The sequence below is a fragment of the Tachypleus tridentatus genome, chromosome 13, assembly GCF_004210375.1.
Source record: "Tachypleus tridentatus isolate NWPU-2018 chromosome 13, ASM421037v1, whole genome shotgun sequence".
Lineage (NCBI taxonomy): Eukaryota > Metazoa > Arthropoda > Merostomata > Xiphosura > Limulidae > Tachypleus > Tachypleus tridentatus.
In genome coordinates, this window is record NC_134837.1 from 191,175,729 (window position 1) to 191,198,193 (window position 22,465).

The following is a 22,465-nucleotide window of genomic DNA, read 5'->3' on the forward strand; positions in this document are numbered from 1 at the left end:
GAGATAGATTTTAATTTGGTATTTCTAAAACTGAGTGTGTGTGTCTGAATATAAAAGCAAAAAAATTATAATTAAATTGCATTGTGAGAAAAATCTCAAATATAATGCAGTGTTTGGACTGTTTACACAGATACTATGTATATATAGCAGAATGCAGTGTTTGGACTGTTTACACAGATACGATGTATATATAACAGAATGCAGTGTTTGGACTGTTTACACAGATACGATGTATATATAACAGAATGCAGTGTTTGGACTGTTTACACAGATACCATGTATATATAATAGAATGCAGTGTTTGGACTGTTTACACAGATACTATGTATATATAATCAATATGAAACACCAACAAAATGTACTATGATCAATTTCACTTTTAACCAGTAACATCCTATGATAAAAATGAATTTTTAGTTTTAATCAAAAGATTGTAAGCATACATAAAACAAAGCAAAAGTGAAAGTTTAGTATAGTTAATCTCATTAGTACACTAGTAAAAAGAAAAAAAAATTGCAGCTTGTATTCCAAACTTATAATTTCCTCACTTGTGTTTATTTATATGTTTTATAACATCTTTTGGGTATCTCAGAATAAAACATTAAAAATTTGGCCTTTTATAACAGCACTTCTTACTTCTACATGGATTGTATAAACAGTGAATTTTATATCAAAGTAATAAGTTTATTATAATAATTTATTACGTTTTACTAGAAACCAGTGACATATTGCTAATACACAGTTTTATATTATAATAGATATATATAAGAATATGAATATTTTTCTTCTGATAAGAATATTCCATAAACAATGTGTATTTTTTGTTTCTGTGTTTAGTATTATAGTGTTATTTTATACACTTAGTTATATTTTATTAATATACATAAAGTGCATGGACCTTTTATTTTGATTACCAAAAACAGTTATTATAGAAACATTCATGAAACAACAGGTACATTCCTTTAAAGAAACTATAACTGTTTTAAGTAGTAATGAAACTGTTACACTACTTTATCTGTTTATAGATTCTGTTGTACGTACTGTTTACTACAAGTATTTTCATCCAAAGGAAGCTTTAGTATCTAATGGAGTTCTAAATCGATCCATTAGTCAAGCAGCAGGGAAAGTAATCCCAGGTCATGGTATAGAAGAAACCAATAACACACAGTGAGTTTACTTTTTCATCACCCATAAGTATTATGTAAATCAGGAAAAATAAAAAAATAGGTAATGCATATTCTAAAGATTTTCCCAATCAGAAGATATAAACTGATGTGAATGTAATAAAGGGATGCTACTCTTTATAAAATGAACTGTAAATCTGGAGATTTTATTTTGTTTTATTAGTATGGTGATTTGGCTAAGCATTTTTCAGTTCTTAAACCCATAAAAAACTTTTATTGGCAAAGTTTGATATAATTCACATTCAAATTTATTTTGAAATGTCTTTCAAAAGAAACCTTGTTTTTATAGAGCATTGTCATTCTTATATCCTTATGGAGCAACTCTGAATGTTGCTAAACCAGCTGTTGCTGTGTTGTCCTCAGGAAGTGTTGCTTTTCCTTTGAATAGACCACTATGTGCTCTATATACTCATTTGGTAAGTAATCACTGAAACGTGAGACATTTATTTTCACATATTAATTTTAAAAAAGCAGGAAGAAATTGCTAATGTAGTTTGTTACCAAAATTTAATTTTATAGAAAAACTATGTTATTAAATACTGTGGTTCAAAAGAAATTGTGTTCTCAATCTTTGGTAAAATTTGAAAAGTTACAAGAAAATATTCAAAAATTAAACATGGAGAAAATTATAATTATACTAGTGAAGAGGAAATTTTGTAAACTTGTCTTACTTTTAACATAGTAACTGATATTTAAATTAAAGTTACCATGCAAGTTTAGATTTCCATCTTTGACTTATTAAATAAGGGTAGAGCTATTTTAAATGTTAATTCTTAATAAAAGGATCTTTTTGGTACAGTGGAACCATACTATAATATAACAGTTAGGGTCCAAAAAATGTACAAAATGAAATGTTGGGTTGCTTTGTATTGTGAACTTCCAATCACTTGCATCCTAATCTTTTCTCCCACTCATTATCCTGCCCACTATTGGTTTCTTACTTTTTGTTGATATTCACACAGTATGCTGTGTTTAAAAATCTAATAATTTCTCCAAAACTCCAAACTGTTAGTACACATAACTTCATACATGAAATACTCTTCACAAACATTTATTCCAAAACTAGTAAACCATTATTGAAGGCAATCACTATTGTAGATTTAATATATGTAATACCAATTCAAAGAAAAATCAGAAAATGTTTCAAAATTACAACACCTTAAGTTATATGATACATGTTCCATTGAAATAAACTACTTTTTATAGTATAGTACATGTAGTCAAGTGTCATAGAAGTTTACTTTATTTTTTGAGAGCTACTAAAGTTTTGTAAATGAGTGTAAGTTTGTTTCATGAAACAATTAAAATTTATTTAACATTAATAAAGGACATAATAGTCATAGTAGTACAAAACTGTAGACCTTAAAATGTGAATGAAGCTGTAATCATGTTATAACCAGATTTGCAGTTTAGCAAGTATGTAAAAACGAGGTTCCACTGTAATTATAGATAAAACAGATTACCTTAGTGGTTAGAACTCCCATACCTCAAGTAGAACCCTTGTGTTCCAATACCAGACCATTCTGAATTTTTATATTTTTTTTTTATTGATAAGTGATCATGCTTAGAGAAACTCTCAGTATTTGGAAAAGCACAAATACCAAGATATTTTAAACAAATTTGTAGTAACATTAGATGTTGAAATAGCTCAGTGATTATGATGCTTGACTCTCATATGAAAAATTTACCTTCAAATTCCAATTGAGTTAGGATTTGATTTTTTTTTTACACATACACATAAGTTACTTAGATATATACTGAACATATTTGGAGCAAGCTCTTTCAGTACCATAATAGATTAAATCTGAGACTTGAGATATTGGCTAACATTTAGATTAAAAAATGACATGCTGACTGCCACCCTAGCCTCTCATTTCAGTTGAACACTTAGCACTTAACACTATCTATGAAATAAATTCTGAGTGAAACTAAAGTTCAGAAACAGTGCAAAAAGAAAAAGTTGAAAATAATAAGGCAAAGAAAGTTTAGCAAAACATTTGGATAACTAAAGGAGAAATAAAAATAAAATAAAGCTCTTGAAGAAACAACATGAAGAAGACAAACTGATGCTGAAAATATGCAAATGAATTCATGTTTCCCCTTGTATTGACCATGTACATTAGCTAGTTTGTATGAGTGTACATGATTGCCTTTGAGAGTGGTAGTGACACTGTTTATGTTCAGAAAATAACTCACAACACACAAAATAAAACTACATTTCTTTACAAAACTGTCCCAATCATATTTGAACACATTTAATTCACTGTTTTAATATTATAAGCTGTTTATTTTTCACTTGTGAGGTAATTAGATTCCATGATTTTTTAAGGTGGCGAAACTTACCTTTTGTATTATAAAGTTTACTTAATTTTACCTTTTTAAGAATTCAAAGTTGATGTTTTATTGGTATGTATTATGGTTAAATTTGTAGAGGTACTATATTGAAGTCATAACTGCTACTTCCAGCTGTAGATTTAATATTATGAACCACCATACAACTAATTATTTATCCATTTCATAGCATGTACAAAGAAAACCAAAACACGTGCATCAAGCTTCAAGTATTCATTCTCGTTAATTCATTTATGAATTAAGATCCTATAAATGTATTTTTTCACATTAGTAATGATTTGGAAATTTGCACAGCTAGATGCTTGAACTAATGATTCTTATTACTGTAAGTCCTCAGGTGGAAAACTTGCAGTTCTTGGATCAGTGCACATGATGTCAGATCAATACATAGAAAAAGAAGAAAACAGTAAAATCAGGGTAATTCTATATGTTTCTGTTTATTTACTTATATGTTATTTACTTGATGTGCATTACTCATAATGAAAAGCTTTTACAGTCTGAGATAGTTTGGTGAATTAGGAATAACAATCAAAATTGAGAAAATATATATTAAAAGAGATGGAAATGTTAGTTTTACGTATATATTTCTCAAGAGCATTTTGCTGTCAGTAGTTGATAATGTGTCCTTTTGATTGTACAGAATGTATAGGCCTAAATATGTATATACAGAATTTTCCCTTTATTTTTTTTAATATTTTGAACATTTTCATTTTGTATTGATGTTTTTACGTGAAGTTAAAGACATTTTCAGATGTGGCTATTTGTACATGTGGTAATTGAGAGGTAATATAGCTTTGTTCTTTTGTGTGTCCTGTCAATAAGAAATTTTCCTTGTAATGATGTTTAAGTTATTCTTCCGAGATAACTACTACTGATTTATATTAATAGATGGCAGCAATGCATGAATATATTTTATGCTGTTATTAGCAATGATTTAGTGTAAAAGTGGAACCTATGTAAAGTACTGTCACATTGATAAACTCTCATGTGACATGCATCTAACTTATTCTTCTGATTAGAACACCCGTGTTGTTACAAATTTGTCTCTGTAATTGATGTAGCTAATATTTAGCAGTGCATACAAACCAGTCATAGTATCTCTAGCAAAATAAAACTGTTAAGAGCAAAACCTTATTGCTGCTAAAAAACCAGTGATCTGGATAGACGTACAAATTTGTCTCTGTAATTGATGTAGCTAATATTTAGCAGTGCATACAAACCAGTCATAGTATCTCTAGCAAAATAAAACTGTTAAGAGCAAAAACTTATTGCTGCTAATGAAAACCTATATCGTCAACCTGATCTGGATAGACGTCTGTGTTGTGTACTTTTTTGCTGTTATATTGTGTGCATGGATTCTTTCCATAGTGCCTCTTACAACCTCTTTATTCCTTGATGGCTGTCCTTCTTCTTCCGTCATTACCAGTTGAGTTTGGCTTTTAAAATGATTGGTTTATTTTTTTTTATTGTCTTCCTCTCTTTCTTTGTTCTGAGTGTCATCTTATCAAATTCTACACATTAATTTTTCACTGAGTTCTTATCTTTGCCGTCCGTTGGTAGAAATTCTTCTGTCAAGCATGTAGATTGCTCCTAATAAGTTCATCTCTCCCTGTTTGCATAGGATCATGGTTTCTTTCTCTTCATGCTATTGTCTTCTGCCTATAGTCATTCTTTAGACACCAGTGAAATATTAACTGGGTAACTTAATTTTTTTTATCCTTTTAAGGGGCCTTTTTTCTCTTTATTATTACTCATTGTTTGGATCCTGTGGTGAGTGGTACTTGACCAGGTGTTTTTTAACTGATCAAAGCTGCACTGTAAGACCATGTCAACTTACATATTATATTTCCATGGCCATGCAGTGCACACTGCAGAGATGGGGTGTTCCACAAGATTGCTTGTAGGTTTGTCCTCCTGATGGAATTATTGTAAAAATTTGCCTGTCTCAGACCATACCCATGCACTACATGAATAAATTGGAAAGGAATAGCTACCTGTTCCTGCTTTTAAAAAGAGAGTTTTATGATTACCCATTGCACTGTTCACTGCATTTTCCACCTCCATTTGAATTTATATTTGAACCAATCAATATAAGTACTAACATATGTATTACACATGTCTATATTCCTCCATAAATTATATTATTGTTACTCCATTCATGTTGTGGGTCACACTGAAGGTACTTGCAGATTATTATGGTTCTTTCTTTCCAGTTATCTCTTGATGCTTATTATTGCAAGGATATTACTGTATTTGGGCCAGTTTCAGTCAATTTCAATTTTGAAGGAGATTGTTTACATTATGCCAATATCTTTTTTATGCTAGCTGTCAGGCAATCCATTTTTTTTTAACATTACAATGTGCTCCATTCAGGGGTCTGAGAGTTCTTGATTCCCTCTGGTCTCATAAACTTGAAATGAAGATGACATGATCCTCTTTCCTACTCCTGCATGCATGTCAAAACCCAGTGGCTTGAGTTTTGGACATAGTTGACTTGCCACATATAGTCTCCCAAACCCCAGCCACTTTATGATTTGGATACATCCTTTTAATTTTATTTTCTGGGATAGAGTTTCATAAATATTATATGGTTGAGATAACCATCTTACCTCAGTCCTCTCACACTTGGATGTGCTCTTCTGTTTTTCTGCCCACATGTGTGATATTTTTCTACAATAGGCAAAGAGTATACCTAGTTTAGAAGTGATGCATTAAATTATAGCATCTGACTGCTTTCAAGGAATATTTGTTTCTTTTCCTCCACCTATTCAGAGTGGAATTCTAGCTATGTATGTTAGCAGAAATAATGTACTGTATCAGAAGTTATAATTTTGCTACACTGAAAATATATTTCCAATAATTGGTAGGTACTTACTTCTCTCATATTTCTTACCCTTTCTCCCCTTTGAAAACCAATGCTTCTATTTTTGCCAAAACTTGAAGTGATAGTTTGGTTGAGTTGAATAGAGGGGTTTACATACATCAGGAAAATGTGTTGAACTCTTATTGGTAGAGGATTGTTGCATTATAATTTTCATGAAAGATGCACTAGAATCAGTCAGTTCCAGTTGAGGGGAGATAAGTCTTGTGGCATGCGTAAAAAAAATTTGCATATAGAGGGTAGCACTGAACAAGAACAGCTATTTATGTGAGTGCCTTTTGGAAATATATTTTCAGTGTAGAAAAATTCTGCAGGTGTGTGAGTTTTATATATATATGAAAAGTGCATGAGAAATATGCTTTAAAGAAAAAAGCTTTTAATTACATTAGGTTTAATTTCATGTGTTATAATAAAGTAAAATTATTGTTTCACAGGATGTAATTTTCCAGTTTCTAACATCTGATGAAATAAAGCTAAACAGTATTGATTCTGATGATCCTGAGGTGAGATTAAGTTGTTTCCATTCTCTTTTGTACTAAGTACTGAGGTATACTTGTGTTAAATACAAGAATAACCAAGACTGCATTTTCACTCTTTATATGATAGAGTTCAGTTTGTGGTGATAATGCATTTTTAAAGTTTTATTGTAAATTAAAGATGAAATTGTAGAAATAGATATTGAGCTGTGATGTACAAGCTCAGCTGTGGTTTAATTAAAACGTTAAACTTACTGGATATGCATCGTATATATATATATATATAAGTAAAGCTAGATATTAGATTATTACAAAACTATTTAACGTACATCTCTAGTAGCACTTTTTTAGCTTATAACATAATTACTCTTGTTTTAGGTACAATATAAATATTGAAACTTGTCCCAAAACCTTTCTCTTTGACAAAACTACAACTAATGTGCTATTCCTGAAATTATTGAGTTAAAGATTTAATTAGAATATTTCTGTCCAGCTGTGTAGTTTTCATTTTTGTTATTTCAATATTTATTTTTTGTGAAAAGTAACAACTGGTAGAATATTTCTGAGTAAGTAGTTTAAAACAAACCACCTAAATGCATAATAAAAATGTGTACATCTTTTCATACATTATTGCATATCTCTTTTTTGTTTAAGTTTTTTAAAGTATATTCATAATAATAATTCTCAATATGAGATAAGCTACTAAAACTATTTTTACTATAATAATTTAATAGAATGTTTCATTAGTTACAGTTATATTATGTAGACATGTTAAGAGCAAAGTGTGTTTGCATTGGCTATTCTATCTGTTTAAGGTCATACTTACATCAGCTCCTAACTTTCATAAGTTAATTTAAACATATTTGCTAGATATTTGACTACTACATGATCCCTTCGATTGAAAAGTTGGCAGAGCAGCCATTTAGCTGTTTGCAAGAAAGTGAAGAGATTCCTTCAGATTACACAAAACTTTTTGATGATAAATTGTTTTCAATGGACAATACTTTATTACCAACAGTTATTAGGTATGTTTTTCTCAAATCACTTTAGACTAAATCTTTCAGTTGAAGTTTTTAATTAGAAAAAGTACTTTTAAGTTTTTAAGCAAAGACCAAAAGTTAGAGTACATTTTATTATAATGATTTGGTATATGCAAATCAAGTCATATGACAACTACAGCAGGTATGAAGCTGTAGTGAAGGGAGTTGTATCATAATTACAGCATACATTTTTGGTAGTGTGATGCCACAAAAATGTGTTTCTTTGGAATGACTATGTGTCCATTACGATACTTGTAAACAATTTTATTATATTTAGGTAGAAGTTTTAAAATTTCCAAGATGTGGATATCACTTGTATTTGGAAGCATTGGAAAACAAAGGAATAAGGATCAAATGTGGGTACCACGACCATCCAGAAAGAGACCTGCAGCAAATCATGCCCTAGCTGCAGTAAGCTAAATGTTATGTCTTGCAATAGATGAGAAACCACAAAAACAAGTGGTAGTGGCAAAAGCTATCCACTTTTCTCAAGCAGAAGTCCAAAAATAACAAGAAAGATGTCCATCTAGAAAAGTAATAAAAGCTGTTTTCATACCACATTTTTTCAGTTGTTGCATATCTCAAACAGATGGAAAATGAGTATTTCTAATATTCAATAGGAAGACAATACAGCTCAAGTAAATTTCTGTGCAATCAGGTTTTTGAGACAACTGTTCCATTGCACAATACAGTTTTTGAAAAGCCAGCAAGAAAGGTTTTGTGCTTCAGACATGAAAGCCTTATGATGGACCTTTTTGCAGTGTAAACTGTAACACAGGATTATTGTCAAAATGCACAGTTGTCACATACAGCATGACTGGACATGGTGATGTAGATTGGAAGAGCTTGGTGAGACTTAGAAAGTTTTTGTTTCACTGAAAGAAAATATATTTATTTAGTATTCTGCTGATGATTTCACAAGTATTTCAAATTAAAACTTTAATGTTATTCTTAGCATTGGATATAATTAAAGATTTATTATACTGCTACTTATCAGTCTCACTACATCAACTTTTTATACATACAGTACAGTAAGAGAAGTAAGAATAATCAAACCCCCTCAGTAATACTTTTTACATTTAAAACTATTTATTAGTATAATTACTATTACTTGTAGGCATTTACCAGGTTTAATATAATCCAAAAGATTAACATAATGAAACTTTTCTCTAAGAATAAGCCTCTAGGTTATCAAGGGAGATCTTATTTATCAGTTTAATGGACAGAAAGGGACACATAGTGGAATAACATTGCTAGTAGTTTATTCATTTCTTGGAACCATCTTGTCACATGCTTCATTTTGATTATCAAATTGCAGGGAAAAAAAATTTAAGAGTGCTGACAATGGTATTATTGCCCAGCTGAAGATATAATATACCAAAAATGTACACTGAATGATTAATTAGTTTTCTAGTTTAAGGAGACCATTTTATCATCATCCTTTTTAGAACATTTATGCACTTTCTTCAAAGATACATCAATAATCTAATATCATTTGGTTCAAAAGCTGTATTGAGCTCTAACCAGTTAATGAAATATACATCTCAGTTGCCCACCATGCTGTAAGTTACAAAAGAAATGACTGAAGTCAGTAAAGTGTTGAAATGTATTATTTATATTTTAAAAAAGGGGGATTTAATAACAGAAAGCTGATCTTTTATCTTCAAAATAATTATTGTTGTTGTTGTTTAAAGGTATAGATTTAAGTAGGGATATTTACGAAACAAATAACTTAAAATTGTTTTATCTTGATGGGTTGATAAAGGATAAATTTTATGCAGTAGAAAGTGTAAAAATTTCAAACTTTTTAGATATGCCACAGATATATAATGTATATATATAACTCTTACTTTTGTTAGATCCTATGAGCAACTGAACATGAAACACGAACCACTGAGACTTATCAGTCCACAGTTTGAAACTCCTCTACCTCCATTACAACCAGCAGTAAGTAATGGTATTTTTATGTACAGTTGGCATAATTAACAAGTCTTTCACTTCAGAAACAGAATTTTTTCAAATGGATACACAAGTAACTGCATGCATTTTTATTTTAGAATTATATTTGCTAATATTGGATTCAAACAAGCTTAACAAAAGTGATTAAGATTTGTGTTAGAAATTATTCATAATGAAGCCTTTGATTATATTGTATTTATATATACACACACACACACACACACACACACACACGTATATACTTAAGTTTAAGCTTGGAAAATAAATTTGAAAGTAATATACTTTATTTAATATTTACCCAAGACATAGAAGTCATTATTCTATAATCATTAATTTCTCTCTCTCCTTGAAATCACACAAATAGTTTCTTAATGTCTTACAAGTTTTCAGATCAAACACTTGAAAATACCATTTCTTGAAAAATTTTAGACTTGAGTATTAGTGTTTAGTGTCACTTTTAAGTGTCTTTAGTTAGCCTTCTTTTATATTATATTTTGTCCGTGTTATATTAGTTTTAAAACTTGTTACTGTATTAATGTTGCAACATATGCTGTTATAAAGGTGGAATGGGTTTGGTTTCCATGCTGTAACATATCTCCTATTTTAGCAGGTAGCCTTTGCTATTCATGTACTTTATTAATGAGTTTTCAGTAAAAGCTTGTGCTGGTCTCAGGTTTTTCCGTCTTCTTTCCGAGAACTTTCAAAACCTGCCCTGGAACTGTTTGACCTTGATGAAGCTTTCAGTTCAGAAAAGGCTAGACTAGCACAACTGACCAATAAATGCACTGATGCAGACTTGGAATATTACATTCGTGAGTGTGGGGATATTCTTAGCATCGCCAATAAACTTCCCCTGGGTGGCTGTACTGCAAAACACATCTTGGAATATGTTTTATCACAGGTGGCAGAGTTTAAGAAGCTAAATCAGGTATGAAAAAGTTTGCACTGTTTAATAACTGTTACAGATAAGTACTCTGGGTTAGGATACAAGTAATATCACCTTTGATACGTATTAGTACATATATTCTTGTATAGTAACAATAAGTGAACAGTTATCTGAATTTTCTTGATATAAATGCAAAACCACATACATGTTTTGTTCTAGTGATTCATGTTAAACAAATGTGAAATTATTTCATGCTTAACATATTAACCTTAAACACACAAATCATGTCTTAATGTTTCTAAATATAATTACATTTAATATGTAATTAAAAAATTTTATTATCATTATGAACCAGTAAACTTTTCATTAAAATACAGTTCATAATTTAACTTTTATATTATCAAATTTTTTTATTTCAAAGGACATTTTTAAATAAATTCTCAATCTTGACTTATCTGTGTGATGTGACATACCTCGTGCAATGAATATTCTTATATATAAAATTTGAACCTCCTATACTTTCAATCTCTGTCTTATTTTAACTAGTAATTTCTAAACCAGATGGTAAATATTTAATATGCATGATTATAAAACAACAGAAGGAATATTTAGTTAGTTTTCAGCTTTGTAAAGTCACATAAAAATCTTTCGTAAAATTATTTATATATATCTTATTTTTTGTAAACAACAGACTTCTAATGTTTGTTAAAAGCTTGCCAATTCTTGTTAAGGTACACTAAGTAAATTCAGAGTTATGTATAGTTTCACTATTACATGATGGTTACAAGGTCAGTCAAATTAACTGACCCTGTATACAAAGGTTAACAAAACTCGCGTATTTATTACAGATGTGTTGAAACTACCCAAGGCTTGTTAATATCAAAACTTTGTATATTTTGCTAAAAAATAACTTACTTTTCTTTAAACATTTTATTTTTATAGTTATTATGATTGAGAAACAAGCGTGAATATTTTGAAATATAACTTTGCATTTTTCATCGATTGCATCCATGGTATTGTTGTTTTTTTTGAGTCAGTTGTTAGATATTTTGCTACATACAAAACACCAAATAAAATAAGTTTTAGTTTTATGCAAAAAACAAACAATAGTTAATGAGTTAAAATTTTTCTGTTTTAAGTTTCATATTTTTAAATGTATTTATTTTGAAGCAGGGTTTGTATGTGGTTTTTTTCAAAGTGTCACAGTTTGTAGTAGAATTAATTGAGAGGTGTTTTATAGAACTGTATAAGACAATAATAATTAACAATATAATTCACCACTCTTCCAATTAATTATGTTGCTTCTTGTAAATTATGATAAACCAGAATAAAACAATTTAACTACAAGGAATAATTGAAAATTTATTTTTTGAAATAGTATCACATTTTGTATTGATAAATATTTTTTGGTTTTTATTGACAGGAGGAAGAAATGGTCCCTCCAATGATGGATGAGAATCCCAACATTGTCAGCTTTTCATGATATTGTTTGAAAAGACAAAATGTAATTTATATGCACTGTCAGATGATACATTACAGAAGGTTAAATTATTGTCTTAACATAAGACCTGCTTGTAGCACTTGTTTGAAAAACACAAATTGATAAGGTAATAAGAACTTAAATAAACATATCTAATGTAACAGTGACCCAAACTGAAAAATTAACTGATATGATTAAAACCATAACTCAATAGATAGTCTACTAAAATGACAACAAAAATTAAACACTACTTGCACTATCCCAACTGCCATTTATAAAATTGCTTGAAATATCTTCAGGAGCAAATATTATTATCTTTATATCTTTTAATAATTATTACATGAAGAAATTGAGTTTTAACCACTTATAAATGTTCACATTTCTAAAATTTCATTTGTTTGAAGAAAGTTTATTACATTTAATATTAATGTTTCATGAAAAGAAACTGATTTTTTCTGATTTTCAAAATACAAAATTACATCAGTAAAATTTTACCTATTGTGATGCATACTGTGCTAACCATAGTCAATCAATGTTGGCTACAAATTTGATATTATTTTGACACCATTCTCAGTGGCCACAATCTTTTGTAAGTATCCCTAATAGTTCTGTCTTTTAGGATTAAATAAACTGAAATTTTAAGTACAAGACATTGTAAATCTCTTTAACAATTTTTAAAAATAAAATAGAAACAAAGCCTACAGCTGTTATTTTTAATTTGCTATATCATCAATATTTCCAAAGTTGTGGAAGATATTACATTTATACTCAAGAAAAGGACTCTTGAATAACAACTAGTTACATTTTTCTGTTAACTGTATTCCTCTGACCTCTTGTACATTACAGTCCAATTTTACTATTTATTTGAGTAATAATTTCATACAAGTATTAATAATTCTGATAAAATATAGTTAACATTTTTGACGTCCTTAAAACAAAAAAAAATTTGGTAGATATAATTGTATACTTTTGAGTATATTGCAATTGTTAAATTGCTTATAAAATATTTTACTCAACATTTTTAGCAGTTTTCTCTCACCTGACATTGAATTAGAAAACATTAAAACTTTTTACTATCTCATTGGCTGTTTTCAATTAGGAATTGTTGTGCACATCCTTGGAAGTTAACTATTCTAACTTATCTTTTATGACATTGTAACATGATTAAATTGTCACATATTCTAACTTTTTTTATTTTACAGCTTTTTAAATTACATTGGCAGATATTTAAATTATAGAAATTCAGAGGAAATAAGATCATGCAGAGAGATGTGTGTTAAATACTATATCTTACAAGCATGATGTAAAAATCACTACATGTAAAGTATTTTTTTTTATTATTCACACTTCCTTATGTTAAAAAGTAACCAATGCAACTAAGGTTTAGATTTTATTATCAGCCATAAATAACAACCTCAGTGATGGCTGTGTAAAAAAAATAAAATTATGAAGGTAGAACAGTAAGATTTTTTTTCCATATTCAACAAGTTTTAATTATAAGACAGTTTGTGTTGATTAAGAAAACTCAAGCACATAATAGTTTTACTTAAATGATGCTCAGTTTTATTCCTTTTATTATTTAACCCATTTAAATTATGCAATGAAATATTTTCACTTTATAAAAAGTTAAAGTTGAATTTTATTAACATGTCCACTGGTGATACTTTAGTGTGAAAGCAGTCATGTTTTATTTTAAAAGTGACGAATATAGATAAAAATTTATAATACCTTAAGGTGATAAAAGTTGCCATTTCTAAAAATGCCAATGTTCAAATTCTTCCTTTAAGGACTAATTAAATATATACAAAATACTGAATAACTTAAGTGTTTATATATTTTTGCACTGTCCTATTTTACAGCTGTGGTTTCCAGATGTAAAGTGGTTAATGCTCCAGTTCAAACAATTCTTTTCTTACATGTAATTAATTTTAATGGGTTGTTATTCTTTGGTGATAAGACCTTTTAGAAATATCAACAGAGTAGAAGTGTAGAAATACATGTGTATAACTAGAGTAACTGATGCATCTGAAGCAGTCAGTAGAAGTGGATGCTGATATTAATGTATGAAAAATACAAACACTATTAAAATTCATAGGTGCATTAGCTGTGAAAACTTCATAACCTATCAGCAAACACTCACCATATTATCAGAGAAGAATATGTAATATAATAGACCACACACAATAATACAACTAACATAAAGCTCAGCACAATCTGGAAATATGTTGGAAACCATACAGTTTGATTCTAGTTTCTACAAGGTGAAAATCCAAAATAGAATTCTGCATCCTGCTATCACATACACTTGTTTTCTGGATCCCAAGAAGGCAGTAGCCATAATGTAGAATAAAAACTAATAGGTGATTACTATTTAAAAGTAATGACAATTGAAAGTAGTAATTAAACATATGTGATATAGTACAGGATACTCAAAACATTGAAAGTGTTTGATAATCAACTGCCACAACTTTAATAAGTGTTAAGTACATGTACATATTATAATGATAGTTTCAGATTACTGTACCTTTATTTGAACATTACACCCCTCATGGAACTTGCAGTATTTAGTTACACAGTACTTTAAGGACATATGATAGTGTTTACACCATGAAATGGTCATTTGTTTTGTGTGAATACAATGCTGCTGCTCCAGTTAACTAGTTTTAATTGACATGGTAATTTCACTATATTCAATTGTTTCTGCTGTAAACAGACAGTACACGTGCTGATAAGAAGGTGACTCCTAATATGTAGATGGTCTATTTCTTGGATAATAAACGACTATGTCCCACTTTTGATAAATTGGTCTTTATTTTAAATATGATCATTTGAAACCTATAACACCTTATCACTGCCAATAAGATTTAGTCCAAATCCACATTGTTATTCAATTTGGTTTTCACCTTTGCTATTCTACATTTTAATTTTTTTTTCTTCCCCAGTCTGTAGTTATTTTTCATAAACTCTCAAACTTAAAATTTGCACCCAGTTTTGGATGTTAATATAAATATCACTCAATTAATTTCAGTTTTCTATAATGAATTAATTTGTTATACATTTCAAATGTAAATAATGCACTCTGGTAGCAATAAAAAATCCAAATAAAGGATTTATGCAACTAAATGTTTGTTGGGGGCATTAATATAGGTAATTCTATACACTGTTCATCAAACAAGCAAAACCTACATATCTAAAAGATCATTATTGATAAAAAATGTTTATTAATTCTTTATTTATTCATACTTGTACAGAAACTTTGTTAGTTGACCATGACATTTCTCACAACTACAAAAAAAAACACGAATTAATGAAAAGCTTTATTTAATGTTAATTAGGTTAATAAATATTAATAATACGTATATATAAAGTATTGCAAGACAGAATTTATGAAAAATATTAACGAAAGGCTTTGTAATCAAAATTGTCTTCTGTCACATCAAAATCAACATCCACTAGTTTACTGTATCCTTGGATGGCCTGACACCACTCTTTGTGCTGTCTTTTCCAGTCTGAAATTTGACAGTCTTTACTACAGTACATAGCCATGTGACACTTACTACATCTCTGTAGTTTCTGTTTGCTCTTGTCATTACCACATGTCCAACAATAGGTCTTGTTTCCTTCTGCTATAAAATCTGAAACTTCTAGTAATGTTTTAAGGGATGTGGGAATGACCATTACAAAGTCTAATTGTTCTAGCCTTAACCCTACAGTAAAATCTAGAAAATGGTGACATTCTGCATACCTTACACATAATGTGTTTCCAACTTTCAAATCATAAAAGTTAAAAGTTCCAGTTTCAGGATAAAAGGCCACGTGGATACTTTCATTTCCTTCCAAATCTCTAACCCAAACATTATGGCGAAATGACAGTACTGGCTTAGCATGGATTTCACCTATAAAACACCAGTGGCAACGTGGAGTTAAAACATAATTTTTCAAATCATAGTACTTAAAACAGGGTGTATTATCCCAAGGAAGCTCACTAAAGACTGGAAAGTGTAATGTATTCCTAAGAAGACTAGTTTTAGTTGTTTCTGACTTAGTTCCACATTCACTAATACCTGCATCTGCCATGTTCCTGAAGAAAGTATAAAATATTTAGTTTACAATTTATAAAAGCACAATGAATATTAACACAAAACGTCAAGTTATGCAACCATATTAAAAAACAAGTGGACTAGATACGTTCGTACAGATATATATTTACTGTTACATGCATGTTTAGGATTCATATTGTTTTTATACAGTAGTCAAGTAGCTTATATGTAAATCTGTAATAATTTTGAAACCTTAATAATCCATGAGATATGTGGTTTTTAAACATCATTTAAATACAGAAATGTTCGAATGTTGGTACTACACTTTGCAAACTGTTGGCAAAATATGAACTATGCCTAAAGATGTGGAAATGAAAAATAATACATTTACAACTAACTTCCCAGGGAATTTTTTTATATTCAAGTATTCACATTTTACATTTTCATAAGTGAAAAGTGTAATACATGTATCAACAACTGACAATAAAAAATAGTAATTTGGAAAAATCTTAAATTATAAAGAATTCTAATGCAGGTTTACAGAAATACATGTGTGATATACTATTATGTGTGAACTCCAGTTAGATATAGAAATGAATTACTAAACAAGATCCAAGGCTAACATGTGACATCAAGGATATACTTAGAGCAACAGGCGGGCTGTTTGAACTTGTGAGATAGTTTTTAAAAGTAATTAATTATAAGTTGTTGATGTACTCCATTGAAGCAGGATAGGTAATGAGACGGCACATATTTCCTTTTCTTACTACAATGTAGTTTAGTGAAGAAAATTTATGTATGACATAGAGGTCTAATTAATTATGTTATTACTGACAAGTAAAACACTTAATATCTAACCCTACATATAAGATAATCTGTTTTAGAAAGGTCTAAAAAGAATCTTTAAAGACACTGGACTTTCCCAGCCACACGGAAAAGTGGGAATAAATAATCTGACACAACAGCTAGGATAACCTGGAGACTGGAAAATGTAAGTGAGATATAAAAATAGGATTAGTTTCCATTCTAATGTTAGGAGTATTTAAAAGAATGAATTCAGGGTTCAAGTTGAAATACAAGACTCGTATAATGAGAGATATTGTAATTGACATAGATTTGGAAGTTGAATATATACGGATAACAATTGGAGGGTTTCAAAAAGAGTTTTTTTTGGCACTTGTTATTTTATACCAAAACAGAGTTGTTATGAATAAGCAAACTGTGCAATCATTACGGAAGACCTTCAATTTACACAGAAATTAGGATTGTATAAAGTCAAATAATATACTGAGGTTTCTTGAAGTGAATCAGAATAGTTTTCTCTGCAGAATGGTCAGAAAACCAACCAAAAACTGTGCAGTTTTATTCACAACCACTAATGATAAAGTGGTTGAAATGGTAGAGAATGTTTGGGAAGTAACAAGGTTTGGTGCATGTTGAGATAGTTCTTTGTTTTCCAGAAGCCAATTTCAAGCCTCAAGTAAAAATTTATCATCAGTTAATTTTTGGTAATTAGTTAAATGTTCAAATGCACATATTAAAAAAACCAAAAAAAAACTTTTAATTTAATGTAGGTATATTCTTAGAAGAAGAAAAATAACAGAGAAGATCAAACTGGACTTCCTAAAGACAAAATCAAAATTCAACTATAACTACAAAAAATTTAAGAGGTACAAACAACCAAAGCTCATATAAGATGTATAAAACAATAGAAAATTAGGGATTTTATTAAAAAGAAATTGGACAATTGTAAAGAGAGATACAAAAGAGCTGACAGCCTGATAATGTTAAAACAGAATTTTTTTTCTACATATGGTACAAAGGGTGTTGGTTTGATGTACTCAGTTTTGCAAAAATCTTTTGATAAGGCACCATGTAAAAGACTAGCTAAGAAAATTGTACTGGTGTAGGTTGAGGAAAAAAACTGATTAACTGGGTTGTAGGATGATTTTATATGAAAAAAGTAAAAACATAATATCAGTGAAGTTATATCAAATGAATTGTTGTTACTAGTAAAATGGTTCAGGGGTAAGGGCTTACACCTTTGTTTTTATATGACAAATGGCCTTTATATTGTATGTAAAATAAAGCACTGGGTTATCATAATTTGAATCACATATTTAATCAAGGCAAAAAATACCCACTTTAAAGCAAGACTAAAGATTTTGGTATAGTGGTATTTATGCCACTGAGGCTAACAGCAAAGCTAACAGAATTTTATGGTGTAGTTATAGACACTGATTATGAGGTCAACCATTATTATCATCATATTGATTAGGCTGTTCAAGATAAAAAAAAGAATTTTATCTCCAAACTACAAACCCGATTTTTAGTGGAATTTTTTTATTGTCATTAAGACATAATCAACCTAAATTTTCAGTGCATGTCTGTCTACAGCAATTGCAAAAGATATAAACTTAGCTTCCTTTATATATGGAATGTAGTCTACTCACTCACTCTTTTTAATAAAGTGTTTATACAATATCCAGGTTCATTTCACTGAAATGAGTATATTACTCAAGATGTTTAATAGATGTCTACATGTAAGTATTATTCTAAATATGTACACATAAATGTAAAAGTAAGTGGTGTAACATAAATGATTAAACATTTCAATATTCAACCCAATACTTAGAAAACATAAACCAATTGATAAAACAAATTGTTCAGGAAAAACAAATCTGAAAAGTTTGTGTTTCAGTCTCCTTATATAATAAAGAATATTGACTTACTAGAAAGGGTTCAGAGAGGGACCACTGAAATGATATGACAAATGGAAGGATTATCTTACAAATACAAGGATATTATAAAGATTTCTCCTATTTACTTTTGAGAAAAGAAGTGTAAAAGGTGATATTTCAAGTGTATAAGTTACAAATTTATCCATGTGGTCAGTAGAATAAATACCTCTTGATTTCTTTGTGTTATGTTCTGAAAAATTTTAAATTAAACTTTGGAAAAGATAGATTAGGCTTCAGTTAAAAAAAAAAAGGGGAAGTTATCTTTGAAACATGGCGTTATGGAATAAAATGCCATCAACAAATGACCAATACTTTAATAATAATAACTTATTATAAAATATATGGTAAAGTTACGTTCTTTTTCTCACGGTGGAAGTACAGTGTTAAGTAATATTACATAAGCACAAAAAATGGACCATTTGCCCCTTGAACTTACAACGTCAGATAAAAATAACATCTTATGATTCATTAGGCCATGAAAATTTAAATATAAAACATGCTCAACATTTATTACAGTAATAACCTATCTCTTAGTCCATATACTGGGATCGAGGTAGACAGTCTTTTGAAAAATCTGACATGGCAAATGAAAGATTGTAGAAAGATTACCTAACCTGACATTATGACCATCTTAAAAATAGAGGTTACTCAATGTGTATGACTGAGATAAACAAATTACGAACTTCGCCCGTTTATCTCCTGCTTAGTACAATACAGGGTGGCCCGTAAGTCCCTACCCATCCATATATTATATGTTATGTTCAATCATGATGATGAGTTGAAACCAGCTGTTACCGCGGCATTTGGAACAATAACCCCTGCTATGTTGAGGAAAAAGCCGTCGCAGAATATTATGCAGCGAGAATGACGGACAACACACAGATACATAAGATATATGGATGGGTAGGGACTTACGGGGCACCCTGTAGTATATAATATACATTTTGCCGATTTTTACATAATTATAATACTTACCTATCAGTTGCTGTAGTAAAGTTTCAAAACTCCAGTTGTTTCATGTTCTACAAACGAACTGAAATGTTCCCCTATTGGCATAGATTCAAATACCAAAACCAAAACCTTGTACGGGACTTACCACTCTACGTTTCTACCTCCCAGGCTTAAACTACATGCGATTTTATAAATAACATTAAAACATATAAAGTAAGCGTTTATGGACAGTTGCTGTTAAATTGCTATCTTAAAATTTATTTTCAAAATATACAGAAAGTATATTTCAAAAAATTTCTGAATTTGATCTTTGCATTCAGAGATCATAAATCAAATAACCCATTGTGCAGCTTTGTAATGAACAAAAACAAACTTCACAATGTCATTAAAATAACGCATTTTTCAGTGGAATATTTATATTTATTTTAAAAATTAAAGATACTGTACATCTTGTATATTACTGTGAATAAAATTATTCTATAGAACGAAGCAGTTTTAAAGAAAATGAAATGTAGAAAATACGCACTTCGGAATATGAATCATTTTTTAACACTATAGTTATCTAAAGCTACAAACGACTATGTACAATATAAAATACATTTGAAAAGCAACTCCGTTCCCCAAGTTATTTTTTTTTTCGTCTTGTTATTGTGCATGTCAAATTCCTACCTGATTACTTGATCATACATAACAAACGTCTCTAGTATCCGTGAGAATGTAACCCTGTTTTTGGCATATTTCATAAACGTTATAGTTTAAAACACTATCAATATTTGTTTCTACATGGTACTACTCGAACATGAAGACATGTTATCCATTATTACTGCAAATAAACCAGTTCAACCAGTTACAAATTATATAGATTGCTAATATAGTTCTACGTGTAAAATGTGTAAACAAAGTGATTTTCAGTGGTAGTAAGTAGCTTTTCTCAGGTGGGCATGGCCAGATGATTGAGACTTTTGTTTGTTTGTTTGTGGAATTTCGCACAAAGCTACTCGAGGGCTATCTGTGCTAGCCGTCCCTAATTTAGCAGTGTAAGACTAGAGGGAAGGCAACTAGTCATCACCACCCACCGCCAATTATTGGGCTACTCTTATACCAACGAATAGTGGGATTGACCGTCACATTATAACGCCCCCACAGCTGAAAGGGCGAGCATGTTTGGCGCGACCGGGATGCGAACCCGCGACCCTCAGATTACGAGTCGCACGCCTTAACACGCTTGGCCATGCCGGGCCTGCTTGAGACACTCAACTCTGCCTTATAATATACTTTTGAATAGTCGTCCATTCTTAAATCAATCGAAAAACAACCGAAAAAAAAAAAAGATTTAACATGATTTCTAGCTACGTACTGTATGTTGGTGCAAGTACTACAAGAAAATTAAATATTTCCAGTTTGTATATTACATCGTTTTATGAATAAATCAAATATAATTTGTGTAAAATAAAAATAGAAATGAACAGAGAAATGTTCATCATCTTTTCACACAAAATCCCAGTAGCGTTAAAATAATAAAAAAAATCTTAGAATAACTTTTTAACCACGTCTGCCTTCAATGTGATATTGTTAACTAAACTAACACAACTGAATTTACAAATGAAGCGTTTATAATATTTACATAAAACGTATTACCTGTTAATCGTTAAGTCAAAAAATAAATAAACAAGAACTTGGATGATATTTAATAAATATATCTGTGCCTTAGTGCAAACCTACACCATGGGTTAATGTGATATTTCCATTACGAGAAATCGAACCCCAGATTTTGGCGCTATAAGCCCAGAAACGTACCACTCTCTCTCTCTGCTATGGTTATTTGAGTGTTTATGTTTATATACCCGCGAGAGTCAGGTTTCGTCAACCTGTTTCTCCTTCCTTTGTATTTGTTTCAGCAACTGTCAAGTGTATTTATAAATTTTACAAGAGGGCCAGAGTAACTCGCACTTACTCAGGCCCCTAACAAGCCAATGTCCATGCACTATCTACATATACACTTGGTGCAAATATATCATCTCTCTTTATTGTTCCATAATAATTTGCACTATCGTTAGATAGGTATTAATCATGAAACGTTCACATAAATCGCTTTCAATGTTTATTAGTTTATCTCTAAACTAATGTGGAGGATAGTTTATAGGTGGTCTTTTTGTTTTGTTTTGAAATATATATTTACTGTTGAAAGGTGTTTAGGACTATCCTCATCATGTGTGCAATATCTGTATAGTTCGCTTACTAGCTCATGTTTTCTAAAATTTTTGTCAAAATAATTTATTGTACTATGTAGGAATCTATTAGTGCTATATGTGCATATTTATGCATGAATTCTGATGGTTTTGTTCTGAGTACTTTATAAGCTGTTGAAAGTAGTGTATTTTGTATTGTTTGTTGTTTGGATTGTACTACTTTTTTACTTGCATTTATACATGCAGGGGCTGTATTGTCTATTACGGGTCTAATATCTGTTTTATA

General features: G+C 30.0%; 2 protein-coding genes across 3 annotated transcripts in view; one reads left to right on the plus strand and one right to left on the minus strand.

Moving 5' to 3' along the window:
- The window catches only part of IFT52 (intraflagellar transport 52), a 29,067-nt gene extending 14,007 nt beyond the window's left edge, over window positions 1–15,060 (plus strand). The window contains exons 5-12 of the mRNA XM_076476206.1: window positions 1,026–1,167; window positions 1,474–1,600; window positions 3,867–3,953; window positions 6,852–6,920; window positions 7,764–7,918; window positions 9,793–9,880; window positions 10,566–10,820; window positions 12,202–15,060. Coding sequence (XP_076332321.1) covers window positions 1,026–1,167; window positions 1,474–1,600; window positions 3,867–3,953; window positions 6,852–6,920; window positions 7,764–7,918; window positions 9,793–9,880; window positions 10,566–10,820; window positions 12,202–12,261 — 983 coding nt within the window. The 3' untranslated portion in view covers window positions 12,262–15,060. The remainder of the gene's footprint in view (window positions 1–1,025; window positions 1,168–1,473; window positions 1,601–3,866; window positions 3,954–6,851; window positions 6,921–7,763; window positions 7,919–9,792; window positions 9,881–10,565; window positions 10,821–12,201) is intronic.
- A 384-nt stretch (window positions 15,061–15,444) lies between these two features.
- LOC143237211 (uncharacterized) lies at window positions 15,445–20,154 on the minus strand. Of its 2 annotated transcripts, none has more exons than XM_076476207.1 (2): window positions 20,015–20,154; window positions 15,445–16,339 (listed from the first exon to the last, which is right to left on the minus strand). In XM_076476207.1, the coding sequence occupies exon 2, from the start codon at window positions 16,333–16,335 to the stop codon at window positions 15,655–15,657; it is 681 nt and encodes a 226-aa protein (XP_076332322.1). In that variant the 5' UTR covers window positions 16,336–16,339; window positions 20,015–20,154; the 3' UTR covers window positions 15,445–15,654. The 2 variants fall into 2 exon arrangements, with proteins under 2 accessions (XP_076332322.1, XP_076332323.1); XM_076476208.1 differs by lacking the exon at window positions 20,015–20,154 and adding an exon at window positions 19,476–19,598.
- Window positions 20,155–22,465: the final 2,311 nt, after the last annotated feature.